Consider the following 21,502-nt stretch of genomic DNA (forward strand, 5'->3'; position numbering starts at 1 on the left):
TTATTTGTGTGACGTTAAAAATGTTTGCTTGGGTCTGTGGCAAGAGATTTTCGCTGAGGAGGAGCTTTGACCACCACCTGTAGCTCCTCTCCACCTTCCCATGTGGTGCAAGGCAGAGGATTTTGGAGCCCAGCAGCACTTCAGAGCAGGAGGAGGTGACTGTTCTTTGGCAACAGCCTCATCTCTTTGTTCACTCGTAGGTTCACCTGAACTGCCCTTCAGAGAGAAATACAGAGATCCAGGGGACAATTCTGCTGGCAAAGAGCACATGGAAGCCTTCTCAGTTGCAGGGGAGGTTTTGCAATGGCAGGACCTCTGAGTTGCCTCGAATTAAATTGTCTTTTAATAGCAGGGTTCCGTTCTGTCTTTAGACTCACGGGCTTATCGGTTCTGCTGTAAATATGTGTTTAGCATTAGAGTAAAATGTTATGTCAATATATGGCACACTGGGTGCCTGTTCCAGTCGCCGCTGTTCCCACCACGTGTCACCGATTAGAGCTGGGCCTGGCCGGGGGCCAGGCTGGTGCTTGATACACTTCTAAATCCAGAGTGGTCTAAGAGAGATGTTTATTAGCTGGAGTGTGGCTGATCTGTTTGATAAACTCCGTGGCATATTGTTCCTCTTAGTGCACTCTGTTGGTGTTTTTGTGTGAACAGGAGTGAAGGTGTTGGACTGCCATGGTGCAGGAGTTACAGTCCCTCCCGCAGGAATGACCACGGATGGCAAATGCAGTGTGTGCTCAGGGCTTTGTGTCTGCTCCACTGGCCTAATTAACTGCTAATGGTCAGGTCACTGTCTTGGGAAAGGTAATAGGTGGTGTTGGTGTTCTTCCCACAGAGGGTGGTTGGCACTGAACAGGCTCCCCAGGGAATGGTCACAGCCCCAAGGCTGCCAGAGCTCCAGGAGGGTTTGGACATCGCTCTCAGGGTCAGGGTGGGATTGTTGGGGTGTCTGTGCAGGGTCAGGAGTTGGACTGGATGGTCCTTGTGGGTCCCTCCCATCTGAGGATGTTCTGTGGTTCTATGAGCTGATGGAAGGAGCAAGAGGTCTCCCTGTGAAGGCACAGGACACCCTCTCACCTTTCCCTGTCGTTGGTCCTGGAAATGCCGGCGTGTCGTAATGCTGTCTGCATGTGTGAGGTGATGCTATGGAAATCTTGGCTTAGTCCTAATAAAATTATTAATCTGGGAGATCTGAGTGCTCATCTACCCCCTGCATGCACTTCTGCTTCCAGGAGGCAGCTTGAAATTAAACGTTCTTTAACGTTTCACTTGAAAACAAAGTGGAAACCGATGTGAAGAAGCTGAAGGACAGAAACCCCATGGGTGTAAACAGCTCAGAGCAGTAATGTGACAGCTACTCTAGGAACTGGGAGATGTTTAAGATATAATTACTGTATATTAACAAGATGAGATCTGCACAAAGAACCTGATGAGCCTGCCAGAGAAATAAACCACAAAGTACTGGCTGGCCTGATTTATTTTTTTTTTCCACCGTCGTGTTTTAAATGTTCATGCATGCTGATTAAAATTTAGGTTGGGGTCTGCAGAGCTCTTGCCAAGTTTTGTCACTCAGGGCTTTTTAGATGCTGTAGATTTAACCCTCTGTCTGCCCTTTTGGTGGCCAACTTCCCAGATACCAAGGGCAGATAATATTCTGCCGTGTCCAGCTGAACCGATGCATTCAGACTTCCTGAGGAAAAAGCCTCTTGAGTGCTTTTAAAATATTTATTTATCCAGGAGTCATCTTACTGAATTTACTCTTTGCTAAAACAGGCAGGGCTGTGTTGGCCTGGCATGAGATAATATGTTTGACTTCACTCTTTCATTCCTATGGAATGATATTTGAGATGCACGGGTTATTTCGGTTTTTCTAGAATATCAGGGGAAAATAATTTCGAGTGGAGAGAGAATTTTGCTGAACATCTGGGAGCAAAATGGGAAAAGTTTGATAAATGGCATCTTGCTGACATGTAATAGCAACTAGCTCAGTGAAGGAATCTAGGGCATTGCAAATAAAAGGATTTTCCTTAACTGTACTTCAGTTGGAAATGTAGCTCCGTGCGTACACTTGACAGTAACAGATTATTCCGATTGTCAGATTTAAAAAAGCGAGAAAATTCAGACTGAAGTCATGCAGTAATCTTAATTTCAGGAACAGCCGTGTCTGTGTGTAGAGACAGACATTTTTTGATGACTTAAGTCAGCAGAGGAGATTCTTGTTCAAAATTTATATTCTATTCAGAGGTTGACTACTATATTAAATATATATGGAAATGTTTCATACGCTGAGCATGGCATTGTCAGGTTATCCTGATAACTGCATAAGTTTAAATTCTTTCAGGTGTTGACTGTCCAGCTGTTCTTCATTGTAGTCATTTTGTGTTTGAGACACATGACGTTTAAAACTTGCACATTAGTTTATCCATCACACAGGGATACCTTTATCCATGAGCTTAAGTGCTCTCAAATGAACCAGAATCTCCTCAGACACACAAGTTTAAACTGGAAGCAACTCAGAGCAGTCAGACTTTGCAAACAGAAATCAAAACTGTGACTTATAAGAAAACCCCAAGCATACCCAGGATATTTTCCAGAGAACAGACTTGAGCTCTATAGAATTTTTCCCTTGTATTGCTCTACCAGTCTGATGTCAAATGACATTTTTTTCTTCATTTGCTGTAATTGTCCCTGAAATGTAACAGTGAAACAAACCATTAGCAGAGCGCTGAGCTGTCAGGAGCAATCACTGCCGGCGGATCCGAACGGGCGCTTTCCCCGCTCCGAAGGTGCTCCTTGCTGTTTCCTAGGGAGGTTCTTTGGGAAACATCCGACACTTCCAGGGCAGTGTTGTAGTTGTGAAGGTCCAACCACTGCAGATCAGCCACAGCAAACAGTGGACAAGAAATTCCCTGTCATCTACCTGCCTAAAAATGGCTGAGGAGCTGCCCAGTGCTGGGTCACAGTGCTGAGGCAAAGCAAAAGATGTGTGAACCTTCTCTCTCTTTCTTTCTGTTTTTTTCTTTTTCTTTCTTTCTTTCTTTCTTTTTCTTTCTCCCTTTCTTTCTTCTTTTCTCTTTCCTTCTTTCTTTCTTTTTTCTTTCTCTCTTTCTTTTTCTCTCTTTTTCTCTTTCTTTCTTTCTCTCTTTCTTTCTTTTTCTTTCTCTCTTTCTTTTTCTTTCTCTCTTTCTTCTTTTCTCTTTTCTTCTTTCTTTCTTTCTTTCTCTCTTTCTTTCTTTCTCTCTTTCTCTCTTTCTCTCTTTCTCTCTCTCTTTCTCTCTTTCTCTCTTTCTCTCTTTCTTTCCTCTTTCTTTCCTCCTTCTTTCCTTCTTCCTTTTTTCCTTTCCTCTCTTTCTTTCTTTCTCTTTCTCTCTTTCTTTTTCTTTCTCCCTTTCTTTCATTCTCCTCTTTCCTCTGAGAAACTCTTGGCTGAGCAGAGTGAGTTTGCTTCAGGAATATCAATAATAAAATTGGAAGGCTTTGAGAATTGGTAGGGATTGTAGTTGAGTTGGGTGCTCCTTTCCAGACAGAGGTTTACTGGGAGCAAACCAGCAACAGGACAAGAGGAACTGGCCTCAAGTTGTGCCAGGGGATGTTCAGACTGGACATTAGGAAAAATTTCTTCATGGAAAGGGTGGTCAGGCATTGGAGGTGGTGGAATCCCCATCCCTGGGGGTGTGGACATGGCACTCAGTGCTCTGGGCTGGGGGACAAGGTGGGGATCGGTCACAGGTTGGACTTGATGGTCTTGGAGATCTTTCCCAGCCTAAATGATTCTGTGATTCAAACCACCAACCAGCTCTGCCACACAGATGGAGGCAAAAAATTCTAGTGAATTGGATATAAACTAGTAATTAAATTCTACTTTGGTGTTTTAAATTTCCATGCCTTTATATGGCACCACGGATTGAGAACGTTGTGGGCTGTGTTAGACAGGATGATCCATGGGGATCCAATCCCTGCTGCTCTTGCAACATGTAGGAGCAACAGCAGAGATTCCCAGTTGTTATATAGTCATTACTTCAAGACAGTAGGTGGGAAAAATGGTTCCATGTGCCTGGAAATGGAGCATCTTGCCCTTGATGTCCACCTGTAGGGCTCTGAATGGTCCCTGTCCATTGATGTTCCCCTGGGAATGCAGCCCCCAGTAAGCAGCAAGACCAGTAATGTGACACTGTCACAATGAAGTTGTTTGTTAATTGTGTCTTTTGTAGCATAAAATGTTAAATCAGCTTGCTGGAATAACATAGATTTTATCATGTAGTCATTTATCATATATAATCACCTAAAGTCTGTCTGCAGTTTGGCTACACTGAGCTATACTGTCAGTCTGACTCCTTGGAATTATGATTTGTTATGGTGCTTTTCCTACATATTCACCATAATTGGGATCCTACCCCAAAACCTCAGACGTAACGTCAGTAGAAAATATTCTTTGTATAAACACATCCTACACTTTCTGTAAGTAAATCCCTGCTTGGTATTTGTGTTGTTGCTTTGCACACGTAAAACTGAACAGCTCTAGAGTTGCCTGGATGGCAAAGTGGATTCAACTTTTCCAGTAATGTTCTTATTAAAAAAAAAAAAATCCTCCAGGAGCCTGCAGGAATTCCAAGCAGATAGTGACTCCTGAATTTTCCCATAGGCCACGTTTAAAGTCGAATTAGGTTGTGACATTAAATAACACCATATGGTGTGTTCACTCCCTGCTGCTCCAACTGGAGACTCGGTGCAGTTTCAGTGGCGTTTTACAAGGGTTGATTGATTTGGAGGTGGGTTATGGGTTCTTGAAGTCAGATGATCTTGGAAAAAACCTTGGTGTTTGTCTTTTAAAGACCAGAAGAGGAACATTTGCAAGAGGTGTTTGTGTTAATGTAAAACTGGGGGGGCTCAGCCTGGAGAAAAGGAGGCTCAGGGGGACCTTCTTGCTTTCTACAGCTCCCTGAAGAGGTTGGAGCCAGGTAGGGATTGGTTTTTTCTCCCAGTTAAGAAGTGACAGGACCAGAGGAAATGGCCTCAAGCTGTGCCAGGAGAGGTTTTGGTTGGATCTTAGGAGATTTTCTTCACTGAGAGTGTGGTCAGGCATTGGAAGTGGCTGCCCAGGGATGTGGTGGGGTCACCATCCCTGGAAGCGTTCAAAAAATGTGTGGATGTGGCACTTGTGGATGTGGTTTGATGGTGGTGGTGCTGGATTTGTGGTTGGGCTGGATGATCTTTTCCAAGTGTAACAATTCCATGATTCCATTATGTGTGTGCACATGTAATTGTGTACATCTAAAAGCTGTGTCAGACCTGTCAGGAGCGGGATTTGGAATCAAACTCTGCTTCGAGTGATGAACTCCTGGGGTCTTGTGCAAACTCCTTTTGTCCTCCAGGTGATTTTCTTTCTCAGGGGCTGCCAAAAGCATCAGTGCAAACTTATCAAAGCTCCAAATTCGTGCTGTATTCCTGAACCTTCAAAAATAGAGATTAAAGCACCTGCAGATGCAGACAGGACATTCCACACATGGCATGTTTTCCGGGATCCTTTCATTTTGATTGTTCCTTTCTTTTTTTTTTTTTTTTTAATTACAGTTCTTTGAGGTCCCATTTGACTCAAACATGAACAGGACAAAGAACAGGCCGCTGGTGCGAGGACAGATCAGGTAAGGCCCTGCACACCTGCTCTGGCTGAGAGAAAGGAACTTCACGCTACTTTTATCTGTTTCCAAGTTTCCCTCCCTCTTCAGATGACGAAAAATAGCACTTTTAAGACAAAAGACGTAAGGAAGAAACGCATCTCTCTCTGTTCTTTGCTATTTCTTCGTGTTTATAACTTTCATCTGAGGAGTCTGGGCAATCAGCTATCCTGGAAAACACGGGATTTCTCAAGACAGCTGAATTTCCCCTCGTGTTACATATTTCTTCATGTGCCATGAGATGGCTACGTGCATGGTGTGGTAGCACACAGTTATGTTCCACTGAACTTCTATTTTGTAACAATAAATCTTCAGAATTTCCCATCTTAGAACAAACACAAAGATGTATGTTGTTTTTAATAGTCACATTTATCTCTTGGATCGCAGATATTCGTTTGAGGCTCCCAGCAGAGGTACCTACAAATCATTTTCTTTAGTGGCTTGTAAAGGCACTTGTGTTGTCTTTGCCTATTTAGCCGGGTGAAAACTCAAAATTGTGGCATCTCGTGGAATTAATGTGAAAATTTGTCATCATTAAATTTATCATAGTCCATAAGTAAATTCCTCCCACCCCAAAAAGCAAAGAGATTTCCTTTAAAAAAATAAACCCACTTCATTCCCTCTGTTTTTTGGATTATGTATCGGTTCATTCTCTCAAAGGCTGTTTGCCAGCTAAAAAAGCAAAGTGAAAAAGAACATCAAGAAAAAAACCCTCTGACTTATTTGCAAACTGAAACTGAAGGCCCAATTCATAAATGATTCAACAAACAATTTTAGTATTGCGTTTCCATGATTTGTGCCAAGGATTATTTATAACAAAATTATGTTTTCCCTTAGGCTTCAGCGAACAGTTGGTCCTATTTCTTTCTGTGTTTTATCCATCACCTTTGGAGGACTGAAAAAAACCCGTGATAGATGAAATTACAAGAAAATTGAGACAAAATAGTAAAGTGAACCTTGGGGGTAAATTCGCTCTCGTGGTAAATAGTTAGAGCACTTCAATAAACTTGTTCTGATTTGTTCTCGGAGATGGTGCTAATTACAGATTCCTGAGCTGAGTTAATTTTATTTAAAAACATATTTTAGGGACCACTGCAGTGAGGGCATCTGTTGTACATACAGTAAGTCAGGCTTAATTGTGCAGTTCAGGGGAGCTGCACTTCTGCTCCCTTCCATGTGGTCCTTTAGCCCTGGGAGAAGGAACACTTGTTAGGAAGAAAGATGATGGGGGATGGTTATTTGTATTATTTTTTTGTGTGTGTTTATCATAGTCTACTTGCATGGCTTGCAGTGCTTCTGGAGTCAAAAATATAACTAGGAAACTTTCTGTCAAGTTTTGATTCAGAGAAAGCCATTTATTTTATGTTTCCAGTGTCCTTAAGTGAACTTCGCTGTCGTCTGAATGCACCACAGATTGGCAAACCCATATTTCATGGATTTTCTTGCTTCTCCCTCCCCTTCATATTTGCTTTCACCACAAAATGGTAATGCTGGGGACTTTGTGTAATCACTCCTCAATCTATCTACCTGACTGTCAACAGCTAATTTAAAGTTCTTTAAAGTGTCACTTCCCTTGAATAATGCTGCCCTCGCTCCCTGCAGACCCTGGAACACGCAGGCCTTGACTGGGGTTATTTCTTCTGCCAGAGGAGAATAATCCAGTGCAAGTGATCTAACCTTGTTACGTTTTGCCACATATTCCCTGGTGTTCCTTGAACTCTTTCCTTCCTGGCTGATTAAATAAAGCCCGTAAATGGTTGTGCTAAAACCAGACGAGACAGGGGTGGATAAACCGTACGTAAGAGACTGGTGTCTTGGCTCTGGGAAGGCATCCAGAGAGCTTGGGGTATGCACGGAGTTCTTGCCCAAAATTTGCCTGACATTTGAGTTTTGACATTTTCTTCTCTTCAGCTGCTTCCTTTCATGAAATACTTGATGGTTTTTTGATTCTGCTGCATTACAACATCTGTGCTGTCCAGTGCAAACGAGGCATCATCTTCTGATCCGTCTTCATTTGCGCTGTTTGTAAATATATTCTGATTTCCCTTCCTTTTTTTTTTTTTGGTCTTTTCTTGCTTTATGTTTATTTGGCACAGTCCTTGTTGCAGAACTGGTCAGTGTGGGTAGCAGTTTTTGTTCTGAGCTTGAGGTCCCTTTTGAAGAGGGGGAAGGCTGTTAACTCTCCATGGCGTTGGCTCTGCAGCCCCTTGGAAGGGCTTTTGGGGGTGGCTTTGATGTGAATCCTGCCCACTGAGAAACTGCACTGAGGCCAAGGAGAGTTTTTATAGGGGTTGTGCCATCACATAGAGGATTCTTAGATGTTTTGAGCTCAGGCCAGAATCAAACTGGTAACCCCCAGTGAGAGGTCCTTGGAGTTACTGAATCATCCAGTCCTGGGATGAGCTGGAGTTTCCATTTTAGATAACCTAATTCGTGGAATTGGCTTGTTGGGAAATGTTTTGCATTTGCAGAGAATTTATTTCCATGTGTTTCACTTCATGGCCTCCATTTGCAGCCTCAGCCCCAAGTCTGTTTAGGTTTAAGACCAGCTGTCAGTTCTAACTGACCTTGTTTCCAACGTTTCTCCCCTTCCTTTCTTCCTGAACCCTTCAATGGGAGAAAGCACCACGAGCCCCTGTCTGGGGGAGTTCATTTCCCTGCATACACATTCATGTGGTTCCCAGATCCCCACATCAGCCTTTTCTGTGAGTTACTGAGGACTTGCAGCTTCTTTTGGGATCAGTGAGGAACCTCAGTAGCTTTTAAAGAAAAGCTCAGTGGCCAGGCCTGCACTGTGGGGTGTGGATGTCACCACGGCCTCGGAGGTCTGGCTGGGGACAGTGTCATGGTCTTACTGGTGGCACTCAAGAAGTGTCTCAGTTGGGCAGCTTTGGCCTGTCCATTGCTCCCTGTGAGCCAGTTCAGCAAAGATCCCTGGAAGAATGGGATTTGGAAGAGCAATTGTCCTCCATCCTTACTGAAGCATCAACCTGATGGCTGAAACAGTTATTTAGAGGCTCGGTGTGCCCCTGCTCTATATTTTATATCCTTTAGCCTGGACAATCCATGCAGGCACTGACACAACGACTCTGCAGAGCTGAGACTGCTCAATGTAGGCACTGGAGTACATTTACCTTATTTGCCAGCCCCAAACCCACCTCTGGTGCCCCCCAGGGAATCTTCTGACACTCCTGGTAGATTTGTGACGAACAGCACCTGATAGTTCATTGACTGCTTGCTTTACAATGTCCTATTTAATTTGTAAGGCTCTGAAAAAATGTTCCCTTTGAGCAATGAGACGTAACCATCCTTATTCTCTATTCAGAGGGTAATCAGAGACATCCTGTTGCAAAAATAACAAGAGTAGACCCAAGCACAGCACGCCACTGAGCACCATCCATCATTCCTGCCTGCCCACATCTCCTCCTCCCTCCTCTGACCCCTCAAGTCTTGTTTGGAAATACAAACAGCTTGAGATGTTCTTCATACTTGTGCTGCAGTGTTAAAGTCATTGAGTGCATTTGTGTTCTGCATTATAACAACAGCTGATATTGGTTTTCCTGCTATTGAATTGGTTTTGTGTCACTGAGAGCGAAAAATTTCATGTGCTCACACAACCTCAAATTCAACTGAAATGGCAGCAGCTTTTCCTGGTTTCCTGTTGGGTGTGATTTATTCCCTTGCTTTTTAAGGTAATGGATTTAATTTTCCTGCAGATTAATTTAAATAAATCTCCAGTATGAGCTGCAGTAGCTGAGGGAGCTTAACCTGGAGGATGACAAGTGTCCTGCTTCATTATGTTGTACAAAGTGACAGTTCTGATTGCCCAGAACTGCACTGTGAAACCCCTGTGAAAAAGTGGCTGTTTTATGAACTTAGGGTGCTGCTGGATCTGCTGTGTTAATCACTCATAAAAATCTTCAGAGCTGTACAGGAACAGTTTTTCATTTTAAAGATACTGGGACCTGAAACAGCACGTTCTAAATAACCAATTCATGGCCACGTGGACACTGCTCAGTTCTGCTCCTGTGGTATTTTGCACCTTTCAGCTGTTTTCTGTGCCAAGTCCTTTGGCTTTGGCCTCAGCAGTGGCTGCAGTGGCTGCCTGGGAGTGGGGCTGGGGCTTCTCCCTCACTTCACCTCCAGGTTTCTTGTCACCTGGACCATGCAGGAGCCTTAGAGGATGGTCCAGGCTGGAAGGGATCTCAGGAGAGCTGTGGACTGATCTGCTCACAGCCAGGGTTGGCTCCGGGTCTTGTCTAAAATCCCTTTGAGGCTTTGAACTGGAAAAGAGTAGGTTTAGATTAGATATTAGGAAGAAATCCTTCCCTGTGAGGGTGGGGAGGTCCTGGCACAGGTTGCCCAGAAAAGCTGTGGCTGCCCCTGGATCCCTGGAAGTGTCCAAGACCAGGTTGGACAGGGCTTGGAGCAACCTGGGCTAGTGGAAGGTGTCCCTGCCCATGGCAGGGGCTTGGAACAAGATAAGCTTTACAGTCCTTTCCAACCCAAACCATTCCTTAATTCTGTGATAAAAATAACATGCTATGGAATTTAATTATAGTCTCATTATGCTGAATATTTACACTCAAGCTTGCTTTTCCACGTGCATTTAGGTCTATTAACATGGCAGAAGAAGGCATAACACAGATAATGCCTTGGAGGACTCAACAGAAGTAAATCTCTGTGTTGTTTGGTGAATATTTTTTCCTAGCATCCCATTAACCCCCTCCCTTGACAGTGCCCAAGGAGCTGTGTTCTGTCTATGGATTTCCCACTCATGACCACAGCTGATGGTTATTGCAGTTAATGGAGGCACTAACACTTCTCCTACTTGTTGGCATTTCTGAATGGAGCTTTGGTTTGGCTCAGTTTAACCTATAATAAGCCAAACTCTTGAAGAATCAGACCAAAAAGAGCTCCTGTGCTAGCAATGTTTCTCACCAATGGCTTATATTTATGAACTGTAGTTATAACTGCAGATATGTAAGTTGGACATTCACGGGCACATAGAAAACTGCAACATGTCAAACTTTATTTATTCAAAAACACTTCCTGACTCAAAACTAGTTCTGTGTAAAGCTGAGTTTTTCACTCAGTTGCCTTTAGGAGACCTACAGTTACAAGTGTAACAAAACCAGTCCGGGCTGAAAAAAATGTGTGTGCATTTGAAAACAAAATTCCTGCTGTAATCACTGTGGATAGCTCAGGGTAATTAGCTTGATTCTTTGCTTGCTAACACTAATGCAAATCAGGAGCGTTCCTGCTGATGTTAGTGGAGCTGCACTGATGTAAGTGAGGGGAAATCCATGTCCTCGGCTTAGGCTGAGACCTGCTTTAAGTGTTTCCCCAGCCCTGGTTTAAGCCAGAGGTTTAAAACTTCCCCAGGGGTCTTGGTACAACTTGGGGTCCCATTTAGAGCTCAACCCCTGCTTAGCTGGGGGCTCTGCTCCCTTGGGTGGTCATTTCAGACAGGTTTCATTCTACTTAAGTTAAAACAAATAAAAACTCCATAAATCTGCAGTTCTTGGAGAATAATCATTTCTAAGAGATCAGATGCTCGTTCCCTGCAGGGGAACATTCTGATATTTTGTTTAGAAAATACCTCATTTTAAAGGGGCTGCCCTGAGATCTTTTTGAATGATAAAAATGTTTCTTTTTTCAGTGGGAGGCTTTCCTCTTGTTTAAACAGGGCACAATTCAAAGCAGACACCACCACGGCAGCCTTTTCAAGCATTTTTTATCCTGCTTGTATTCAGGCTTTATTATTTGAAAACAAGTAAATGCATTCCTTCCCCACCACCACCCTCCTGCTTCTTTCTTTTTTTTTTTTTTTTCCACCCTGTGTTTTCCAGAAGCTGTCATTGCCTGTGTTTGGTAAACAAGAAATTAAAAAGGCAGCTTTATATTTTTGACATGTACAATTGCTTGTAAAAATGTACTTCTTGCCTTTTGAACAGCAGGGTATTTTTTTATTTTTTTCCTGGCACGGCCATGTCACGGAGAGGTGTGGGGGGGAGAAACCTTGAGGCTAAAACATAGTTTAATGAGAATAAAACCCACATCAAAGGATGGTCTAATGGAATGATATAATGCTTACTGTGTCACTTTCCCAAAGGGGATATGGATGACAGTACTTATATTTCAATTATCTATTCACTGCCTGCGTGGGATGTTGATTAAATGGTTCTAAGGTATTAGAGGCCTTTTGTAGAATGCACAGAAAAATGGTGATACTGCACATTATCCTCAGATCAAAATGTGTATTAGCAGGAAATTATATAGCTCTAACTACATATATATTTTGTTTCTTAGGGCGATAAAGAGGGTTGTTTTATTAACTCTGCATTTAAATTCGTTTCGGTCGAAATGAAGCAATTGCTGGTTCTCCTGCCAGGGCCTCATTCTGCCACAGCTCCACACAGACATTCCTTTGCAGGCAGCTCTGTTTGGTAAATATAAATCCTGCAGAAACACTTGACCCCTCACGCCTTGCTGCTTTTCAGCTCAGCCGAGGGGCCTTTACCCCCAAATTATTTCTCTGAATCTTTAATTGCGCGCGGGACGGTTGATAAATCGGGGGACATTGTGCCTCGCCCCACGGTAGGAAACATCCCAGATGCTCATGTATAAACCAGGAGTCACGGTGCATTTGGCTAAATAGCTGCTCCATCTGCTTGTGGGGAAGGCTGTGGAGAAGTGATACGGGCTCCTAATGGAGTTGTCTTATCCTCTCATGTCAGCTCCTCGCCGGGGGGTAGAGCCCCCGGAGCCAGAGGGGACCGAGCCATTGTGCACTAATCCTGCCACCTTTGTGTCCAATATGAACAGGCCTCCTGGGCACTGATTGGAACCAGTGCCTCTGTCCTTTTTTAACTGGCTGGTGACGAGTCATTTTCTCCAAAGGTGATGTTAAAGCGAGTTTTTACAAACAAGCAAAATTAAAGCTCAAAGCCCGAGATCCTTCCCCCGGCTTTGGGGCGGGTGCTCTCCTGATGGCTCTTCTTCCCGTGTTTGTCAAACATTTCAGGTTCGTGTTTGTAAATTTGGGCTTAATGCAGTCAAAACCCCAACACTTTGTTCCCTGTATTAGTATTGAACCTTATCTGGTTTAACCACAGCAGCATCATCACTCACCCCGTGCCAAGTGGTGTAGGAAATGTCACCGCTCAACAAGTCCATTATGGAGCTGCCTCTGATTAGAAGCTGCTATACCCTGAGATCTGTTTACAGTAAGTCATGTTAGAAGTGCATTTCTCTTTGTGAAGGACAGAGTTTATCATGTCTCATACAAGTTATAACTTACACGTTATCAGCTTCACAAGTCAGATATAAAAGAGGTTTTTCTTACACTTTAATTAGCTGTGTGAACACAGATACTTGCTCGCTGGTCTTTGTGACTAGAAAAGCTGCATTCCTGCAGTTGAGATATGTGGAGAACCTCTTTGATATGGGGTTTTTTTTTATTTTTATTTTTTTTTTGCTAGGGACGTAGAATCACAAGGAATATTAAATTATAAATCACGCTGGAAAGGAGTGTGAGCCACAGTGACTCCTATTGCTGCCTGTGTGACAGTTATTATGTTCTGTTCATGCACTCTTGATGGTATATGAAGGGGTTTTTGGTTTGGTTCAGTTTGGTTTTCCACTGAACATTTGTAAAATAAGACTCCTGATGGTAAGTGTGGATAAATGACCAAAATAATAATGCAGAAATCCCAAAATCATAGAGTCAATGGCCTGGATTGGAAGGGACCTTAAGGATCATCTTGTTCCAAGCCCTGTCCAACCTGGCCTTGGACACTTCCAGGGATGGGGCAGCCACAGCTTCTCTGGGCAACCTGTGCCAGGGCCTCCCCACCCTCACAGGAAGAATTCCTTCCTAACATCTAATCTAAACCTACCGTCAGTGTGAAGCTATTTGCTCTTGTCCTGTCACTCCAGACCCTTGTAAATAGTCTCTCTCCATCTTTCTTGTCATCCTCTGCAGTTACTGAGAGGCTGCAAATAGGTCTCTTCTCTTCTCCAGGCTGAACAATCCCAATTCTCCCAGCCTTTCCTCCCAGCAGAGCTGCTCCATCCCTCTGATCATCTTGATGCCTCCTCTGGACTCTCTCCATCAGCTCCATGTCCTCTCTGTGCTGTTCCCCAGGGCTGAGCAGCTCTGCAGGGGGGTCTCACCTAAGGGGCAGAGGGGCAGAATCCCCCCTCCCCTGCTGTGGGATCAGCCCAGGGCATGAGGGGTTTCTGGGCTGGGCCATGTCCAACCTGACCCCCACCAGCACCTCCAGGTCCTTCTCCCAGGGCTGCTCCATCTGCTCATCCTCCCCCAGCCTGTAAAGCACAACCATCCCCGTCCTCTTCACCTCCCAGGTGGACATGGCAGTACTGCAGAGCTTGCTCTGGGGATGCCAAAGGCATCTTTGCAGTGGTGCAGAGGAATCTGCAGATGGGCAGGAAGGGTCTGGCTGAACCTGCAGTTCCTCAGGCTCATCTGCTCCATTCTCTTCCACTCACTGGTGTCTACAGCCTGATCCTGCTTCCACTGCAGACCTTTGCTTATTGTCCTGCCCTCTAAGACTGTAGGGAATAAGTTAATTCCTTCATTTTCCTTGCTCCTGGGAATGTATTTAGTCAGCGTTCATGTGCTGAGATGACTGGACTGTCTTTTTTCTCTTTTATTTTTTGAAGAGCAGGTTGACAAACACTCCAGAACTTCAGTTTTCTCCCTCTGAATAGGATTGAGATCTGGCCTAAGACTTCTTTACCCACTGCTTTCCAAACCTTGGCTGAGGGCTCAGCAGAAGCACGTGTTAGATTTAATCACTCTAAATCACAGAAAAATGTTTCTGGAGAGACCATATTATCCATCCTGTTTGTCAGCTGGTGTCTGGCTCTTAAACAAAGGGAGAACTGAGATTTTGAAGTAAAATGAATGGATCACTTAACTGCCATGTTGCAAGGTTAGGTTTGTTAGGTTAAAGAGGAGGATTTAGTTTAAATATTATGGGGGACATTTTTCAAATTTACCGTAGGTTTGTCTTGTAAGCACTTTAAAAAAATATTTACATTTTCATGACTGCAGGGAAGCTGTGAATATTATTATTCACCCTTTCACTCCTACCTAACAAAGCCATATACCAAGGAGTGAGTTGACGCTCTGCAGGGTTGCTCAGGGTTGTTATGATTAACATTCTGGTGTGGATAACAAGTGTAATAAGAGCATAAACATTTTGTAAGTGCAGGTCCTTTTCATCTGTAATTTTTTACTTCCAAGTGAAGTGACGAGGCCCAATTGGAGCTTCTGCTTAATAACAAAGGGCAGCATAAACAGTTTTCTTTCTGTCTGAACGTGGTGTTTGTGAGCTGCAAATCTTCCTGGGGTGTGCTGGGCTATCTCATCCCAAACCTGGGGTGCTTTAGAATCAGGCTTGGGCAGGCTCTTGAACCCATGAACCATGAAAAACCAGATCCTGGTGTCATTTGCATGGAGTTAAACTGGTCAAAATGGGAGCAGGAGATGCTCCATGCTGAGGGTGGGACTCCTGATTCCTCTGTCTTTGGCTGAGTTGAAATTCCTCTTCCCTTGTCTTGGCATCCAAGTGGAAACTTTCAGCAAAATCGATCAAGCCAATTTTGATTTACTCAAGCATAAAAAAGAGAGATGTGTCCCTCTCAGGAAGAAATGATTCTTTTAAATCAGCCCTGTTTGTTTATGAGAGTTTTAAAGCCCCTCTCTCTGGCAGGGGAGACAGAACATCTGCAGCTCAGGTTCTTGAGGAGTGAGGGGAACTAATTGCCCCAATTTGCTTAAAATACAGTGTTGATTTTGCTTTTATACAGTTGTGATGCACAACCGTGGCAGGGCAGCCTGGGCTCCATGGTTGGGTTGTTTTTTCTTTGGGAGAGAAATGAATTGACACAGGCAGGTGATATTTTATCCTGGTCTGGATTTATCTACACTAAATACACATTTGAGCAAGTATATCTGATAGCAAACCCTGAGCTGGTTGGAAATGTAGAGCCAAAACTAAAAAAGGCAAACTCCACCATGAGACTCAGCCCGGGATAGGTGTTTATCCATCACTGAGCTCCCTTTATGCCAAGTTCTCACTGTACAACATTCCTTGGGAGATTTAGACATCACTCATGAATCCTTCCCTGGATGCTCCAGCTGTCATTCCAAACCACCTCCAGGTTGGTGCTGATGGGCCTGGCTGAGCCCTGTGGACAAAGGAAAGGTATTAAGGACGATTCCTTTCACAGAGATTTGCATTTTAAAGGGGTTTATTTGAGGTTCAGGTCTGTAAACTCTTCCTCTGCAGACACAATGTGCTGCACTCTTGATTTAAGTGTGTTTAAATGCTACCCATTAACCCAGCATGAGGCTTTTTGGGAGTACCTACAAGTCTCCTGTCCCCTCTTAACACCGAGTTCCTCCTCAGCTCATGTGTTACAAGTTGGGTTTAGAACTTTCCCACTATTTTCCTCATTTTTTTCTTTTTTTTTTTTACATTTAGGGAATATTTACCAGAAAGCAAATCACAAAAAGCCACTTACAAAAACATGAGCAGGCAGAACTGCAACGATTTTACTCTGTCAGTCTTAAAAACTGTGTGTTACACCCAGTTAAATGGGATTTGATAGAAAATTCAGTACCTGTAGTACATGTAGAGCCTGATCTGCCACAGCAACATGTTTTTGGGGATGAGGTACCAGACATTGACAGAATGTAGATACTACTCCTTAACCTGTGAAGGCTAAGTTAAATAATTCATTAAGGGAAAAAAAAAAAGACTTGACAAAGCTCCCCATTTGTTTGCACCTCTTAAAGGACATCTTGTCTGTCTGCAGTGGTAAATGATAGACAAGCTGTAGTCTCATACTTGCAGTTGATGAGGAAAAATTGAATTCCCAATTAAAAGTGTAATTTAGTTTCACATTTTAGTTTTAAACTACCTCATCCTTCATCCCTTGTCATGACTCATGAACTTTCTTGCGTGACTGAAAGAGAATAAATGAATGTCTATTAAGATCTTTCTCGACGTTTTTCCCTTAAAACAGTTCCATTTTAGCTCATTGATAGGTATTATTCAGTTTAATATAAACTTTGCAAGTTTAAGCCTCAATCAGCAGGTTCTTGGGCTTTTCATACTGTTCAGCCACAATATACCTGTGAAAGAGAATATCAAAAGTGAGAGTGTGAACTGCTTGTGTTCAGTAAAGCTCCTGACTGATACTGAATTAGAAATATATGAAAGAAATAGAGGGCTGGCAGTATGTCCATTCTGCCAATGTTAAAGCTATTTTTTTTACTTTGAATTGGAAAGAGATGTCTCCTTGAGACTAATCCAATCTGTAATTGAAAGTTGTAGTTGAATGTAAAAATATTTTGCTTTGAGTCCTTAAAAACTGCTACCTCAAAACTGTACTAATTAGGGGTCATATGTATTATAGAATTCCAGAATGGTTTGGTTTGGGAGGGACCTTAAAGATCATCTAATTCCAACCTCCCTGCCGTGGGTGGGGTTGTCACCCACCAGACCAGGTCATCATGTAACCACTTTGATTTAAAATTTCACATCAGAATGTGGACTTTTTTTTTTCTTTTACCAGGTACATCCCCAGTCTGTCTGTAGAGCTCTTTGGGAGTTTTATCTAATGTTTTACAAAAGAAAATTAGAACCATTTTAGTAAAGTCATCAGCGATGAAGCTACTGATCCAGGCAGTGTTGTTCCAGTTTCAGCTCCCATTAGTAGTGTTGTTATTATGATAGAACTTTTACAGCTGACAATGGTCATGAGTATGGTTTTTATTACTAAATATATAAATATGCAGCCTGAAAGGATTTGTGTGGAAAGTTAAAATTTAATTTCAGAGTTGGGAGATTGCCATCGTTCAGCGTTCTGCCACGATTACTGATTGCTTTTGAACGCTCTGGGCTTAGAAGCTGCAGGAGGGGATTTTTTTAACCTTCCATCAGAAATAACTTCAGGGACGCTACCGGTGCTTTTTGGAGCAAAATGTGCCTTTTCCAGCTTTCTGGCTCCTTTTTGGCAGTCAGCTGGTGTGGCGGCACTTGCGCCAGCAGACGACCCCGCTGCTGGTTCCAGGCACATGTCCATGGGGAAGCAGGGCTGGAAATCCCACAAATACAGCCCAGATATGTGCTGGAAGATGGCCCTTCATCCCCATTACCTGAGTCACGGGGGCAGGAAGGCTTCTATAGAACCTTTGTAATGTCCTCGGCTACTTGTGCCTCTTCCAAGTGGGATGAGATTGCGGTTCGTGACCTTCCCGAAGTTTCTTGGTGGATCTCTAAAAGCTGCTGAGGAGGGTCCAGCAGTTCTTGGGTGCTGATCTTAAAAAAGGTAAATATAAATTTTAAAAACCCCTTGGCTGATGCTCCCCTGGCTGAGGGAGGTGCCCAAGCCATAGCTCAGTATGACAGTCGTGGTGACCACAGGCTCAGCTCCCACCCTGGGACTTGTTTTTGGCAACTCCTGGTGTTGCCTGGCTACAGGAATTGAGGAGATGCCAGGAGACGAGCAAAGCTGTGGAGAAGGATGGTTTTCTGCACGGGGTTAGGTGGGAATCTCCATGGACATTCTCTCCTCTTTCCTGACCGTGGGCTCCTGTGGCCACAGAAACCTTCCAAGGGGTGGGACTTGCTTTGTGTAACCTCTCGTTGCTCTTGGAAAAATGTGAAACCTTCAGGGTGATGCTTTTGTCTGAATTTGTCTAAGCGACTTCAGAAGCCTTAAGAACTTCCAGCTGACCTGGAAAAAATTAGGAAGAAGAGGAGGGGGCTTCCTCCAGCAGCCTTGTACTGACGAGTAGTCTGGGGACATTTTTAGTACCTACAGATTCCAGAAATAATAAGCAACTTATGATGCTTCCTCCTGAAATCTGATTTTAATTATGGCTTTGGAACAGCGTTCATGCACTGGACTTGTATCTCAGGCTGTGATGGGGAAATGCAGTTGCAGATGAGAATCACACTCATGTTCTTTGTCTGCCAAATCCCTTCTCCCGAGCTCCCGCTATTTCCAGCCCGTCTGTGCGAGCCTGGTCCAGGCTGCTCCTCTTCTTATTGCAACAAATTGTTTTGACACTGTATGCAGATGGAATTTGAGCCCAGAGTAGCAATATTGAGATTATTCTGAGCTGTCAGTCTCACCTCTGTTGTCTCACACTGTTTACCTGTGGAAGATGCTGCAGTCAGGGATAGTTTAGGACCGTTTCTGTGGGTGACTGAGGGGAGGAAGCTCGGTGGTCCTGCTGAACCTGGGTCTTGGATGGCATGGAAAACTCACCAAAAACCAAACCCAGCTTTAATCTCATCAAAAAATAAGTAAATTGCAGTTTGATTAAAGGGCAGGGTCTGTGCAGAGTATTTGCTGTTACTAAAATCCCATGCAGAGGAATGTGAGGATACATATTTGGCTTCATTTGGATGTGGAAATGACTCTAAATAAAGTTGCTTCTCTTCCCACTCTCCTTGTCCCCCAGGCCCATGCCTGGATTCATCCTTCACCATCCCTGTCCTGCTTATTTTAGATCATCACCCTGCATTTGGCAGAAGGGATCCCTGGCCCTGTGGCCCGAGGGACAGTTGTCAATAATAATGAGATCTAATACAGCATAATCAACTGGGAATTTAAATGTTCCAATCCATTAAGGTATTCCAGGCATGCTGCAGCTAAACAAAAGAGCGTTGTTGTTTGGGTTTTTTTTAGTTTGCCCTTTTAGAAGTGGGTGACGTGTCTATAAAAGGTTTTTGACAGACAGGGAGAAGACAGGATTTGTTTTATTACCTTTTGTATTAGGCTTTGAATCTGATTTTCAAATATAAGCTCTTATGCTTCACCTGAAAAACACGCAGCCAGTCTTAAATGGTCACTTACATTCAGGCTTGTGCTTTTATGTAAATATGTTTGGCGTGCCCAGTTTCCCATTAACACAAGGTCACAAATTAAGTTTCTTATGTATTTACATAACATCTGAACATGAATTGCACACAACTGCTGATTGCATGAATGTGCCTATTCAGGATTCATATGGGCTTTGTGTCTGCATTTGTATGTGAGTGTCGATCTATTCACAGGGATAGGTCGAAGCACTAGATGCTGATACTGGAATTTTCCATATTTCTAAATATTGATGGGTTTTAAGAGGGAATTGTGTCTTGCTCTTTGGTTGTTTTTCCAAAAAAAAAAAAAGTTTTTTTTAAACTTATTCCCCCTTTTTAACGCTGTTTTTTAAATTGTAGTTCAAACTCTGCTTTACCAGTCATCTTCACGAAGTGTTTTGCCAAAGACAGCACAGAAAAACCTGTGTAGTAGTGCCACTATTGATCCTTAGAGACATTAAGCTTGCTAATGCTGCTGTGAAATAGGTAAAATAGTACATTAATTTTATAGATGGGCAAATGCTCTAATTTGTTTTCCCCTCTCAATTTTTCCAAGTAAGGCTGTGAGTCAATAAGTACCATTATCCATGGCTCTGGAGCCTATTAAATAAATATATTTCCTGCACATGTGTGTAGGATCGTTATTTACGTATAACCAGAACATCTCTAAGTGGCAACTAGTTTGGAGATTATTTTATTGCACATGAATTAAAATAGGCTGCTGCGTTTTCCAAAGTCTCCTCACGCCTCTGGATGAGGGTCCATGTGGATGCCCTGTGGTCATGTGTGCAGGGGATACCTGAATAGCACCCACATGGAATTCCTCCTGCCTGCTCCCGTTCCCTCCGACAGCTCTGGGATGTCCCTGGCCAACAGCATCTCTCCAGACACCTCTGTGTCACCAGAAGTTTTGAGTTGAATGAGGAGAAACCTGAACTCTTCCTCCTGTTCCTCCTCTTGGATGCTCTCAGTGGAGTGTGACTGGGGAAGGTCTGTTTTGGGTGAAGTCTTTGGGAGAGAAATGACAACGTGTTTTCTTTGGATCAAGAAAGGTTTGATTATTGATGGGTCAAGCTGAAGTTCTCAAAAGCTTTTAGTTGAAGGTAGATGTCTTTCAGCACCGTTCTTAGGCAGATTTTGTTATTTTCATTCCCAACAGAGAAGAAGAATGAGGCAGAAGCACCAGGGTTTGGTTTTCCTTTAGGAGGTGCCCTGTGTGGTGACATACTGGGTATTTTAGAGCTGAAATTTGAAGAGAACTCGTTTGGCACTTGCAGTATTTTTCCAAAGTCTGATTTTAATCAGCCAAATAACTGAAACCAACTCCTCCCAAGAATCCATCATAAAACCTAGTTTCTTACTCAAGCTGTTTGCTTTCTGAGCTAGATCCTTGGCCAACTTTCCAATGGAAGATTGCCTCTTTTTCCCATGGGAGCGATTCCCCCGGCATAGTGAACGCCCAAGTGAAATGAGGCGTGTGGACCAGCATCTGTCACCAGCCTGCACTTACTGCCTGGGATGGTTTGGGCATGGGGGAAACCAGCAGAGACCCCTCAGCTACTTGTGACCACCACATTAGAATTCCCTGGCACTGGTTGCCCAAGGCTCCTGTGGTGCACCCTGGGCTGTGTGGTGGCACGAGGAGCTGTGTGGACATCAGGTGATGGGCAAACCCAGTGACAGCTCAGCATCACAGCCCTTTCTCCTGCTCCAGAATGAGATCCTGGTCTCCTGTGGTCCCTCAGTGAGATGTGGGCAGCCAAGCAATGAGCATTCAGTGAGTCTCACCCAACATACCTGAGTATTGACAGGCCTAATGTGAGCAGGGAGATGCATAATGGTCCCTAGGAGACATCATCTGGAAATCAGAATACCCTTTAAACTGCTGGGATCTAAACCTAGGCTCATTCTTGT

At 43.6% G+C, this 21,502-nt stretch overlaps 1 protein-coding gene across 1 annotated transcript in view; it reads left to right on the forward strand.

Annotated features, from left to right (window-relative positions):
* The window catches only part of LOC113957006 (protoheme IX farnesyltransferase, mitochondrial), a 103,898-nt gene that overhangs the window by 63,407 nt on the left and 18,989 nt on the right, over window positions 1–21,502 (forward strand). The window contains exon 5 of the mRNA XM_027664115.1: window positions 5,575–5,645. Coding sequence (XP_027519916.1) covers window positions 5,575–5,645 — 71 coding nt within the window. The remainder of the gene's footprint in view (window positions 1–5,574; window positions 5,646–21,502) is intronic.

This window comes from Corapipo altera, unplaced genomic scaffold (assembly GCF_003945725.1).
Source record: "Corapipo altera isolate COAL_440 unplaced genomic scaffold, ASM394572v1 122, whole genome shotgun sequence".
NCBI lineage: Eukaryota > Metazoa > Chordata > Aves > Passeriformes > Pipridae > Corapipo > Corapipo altera.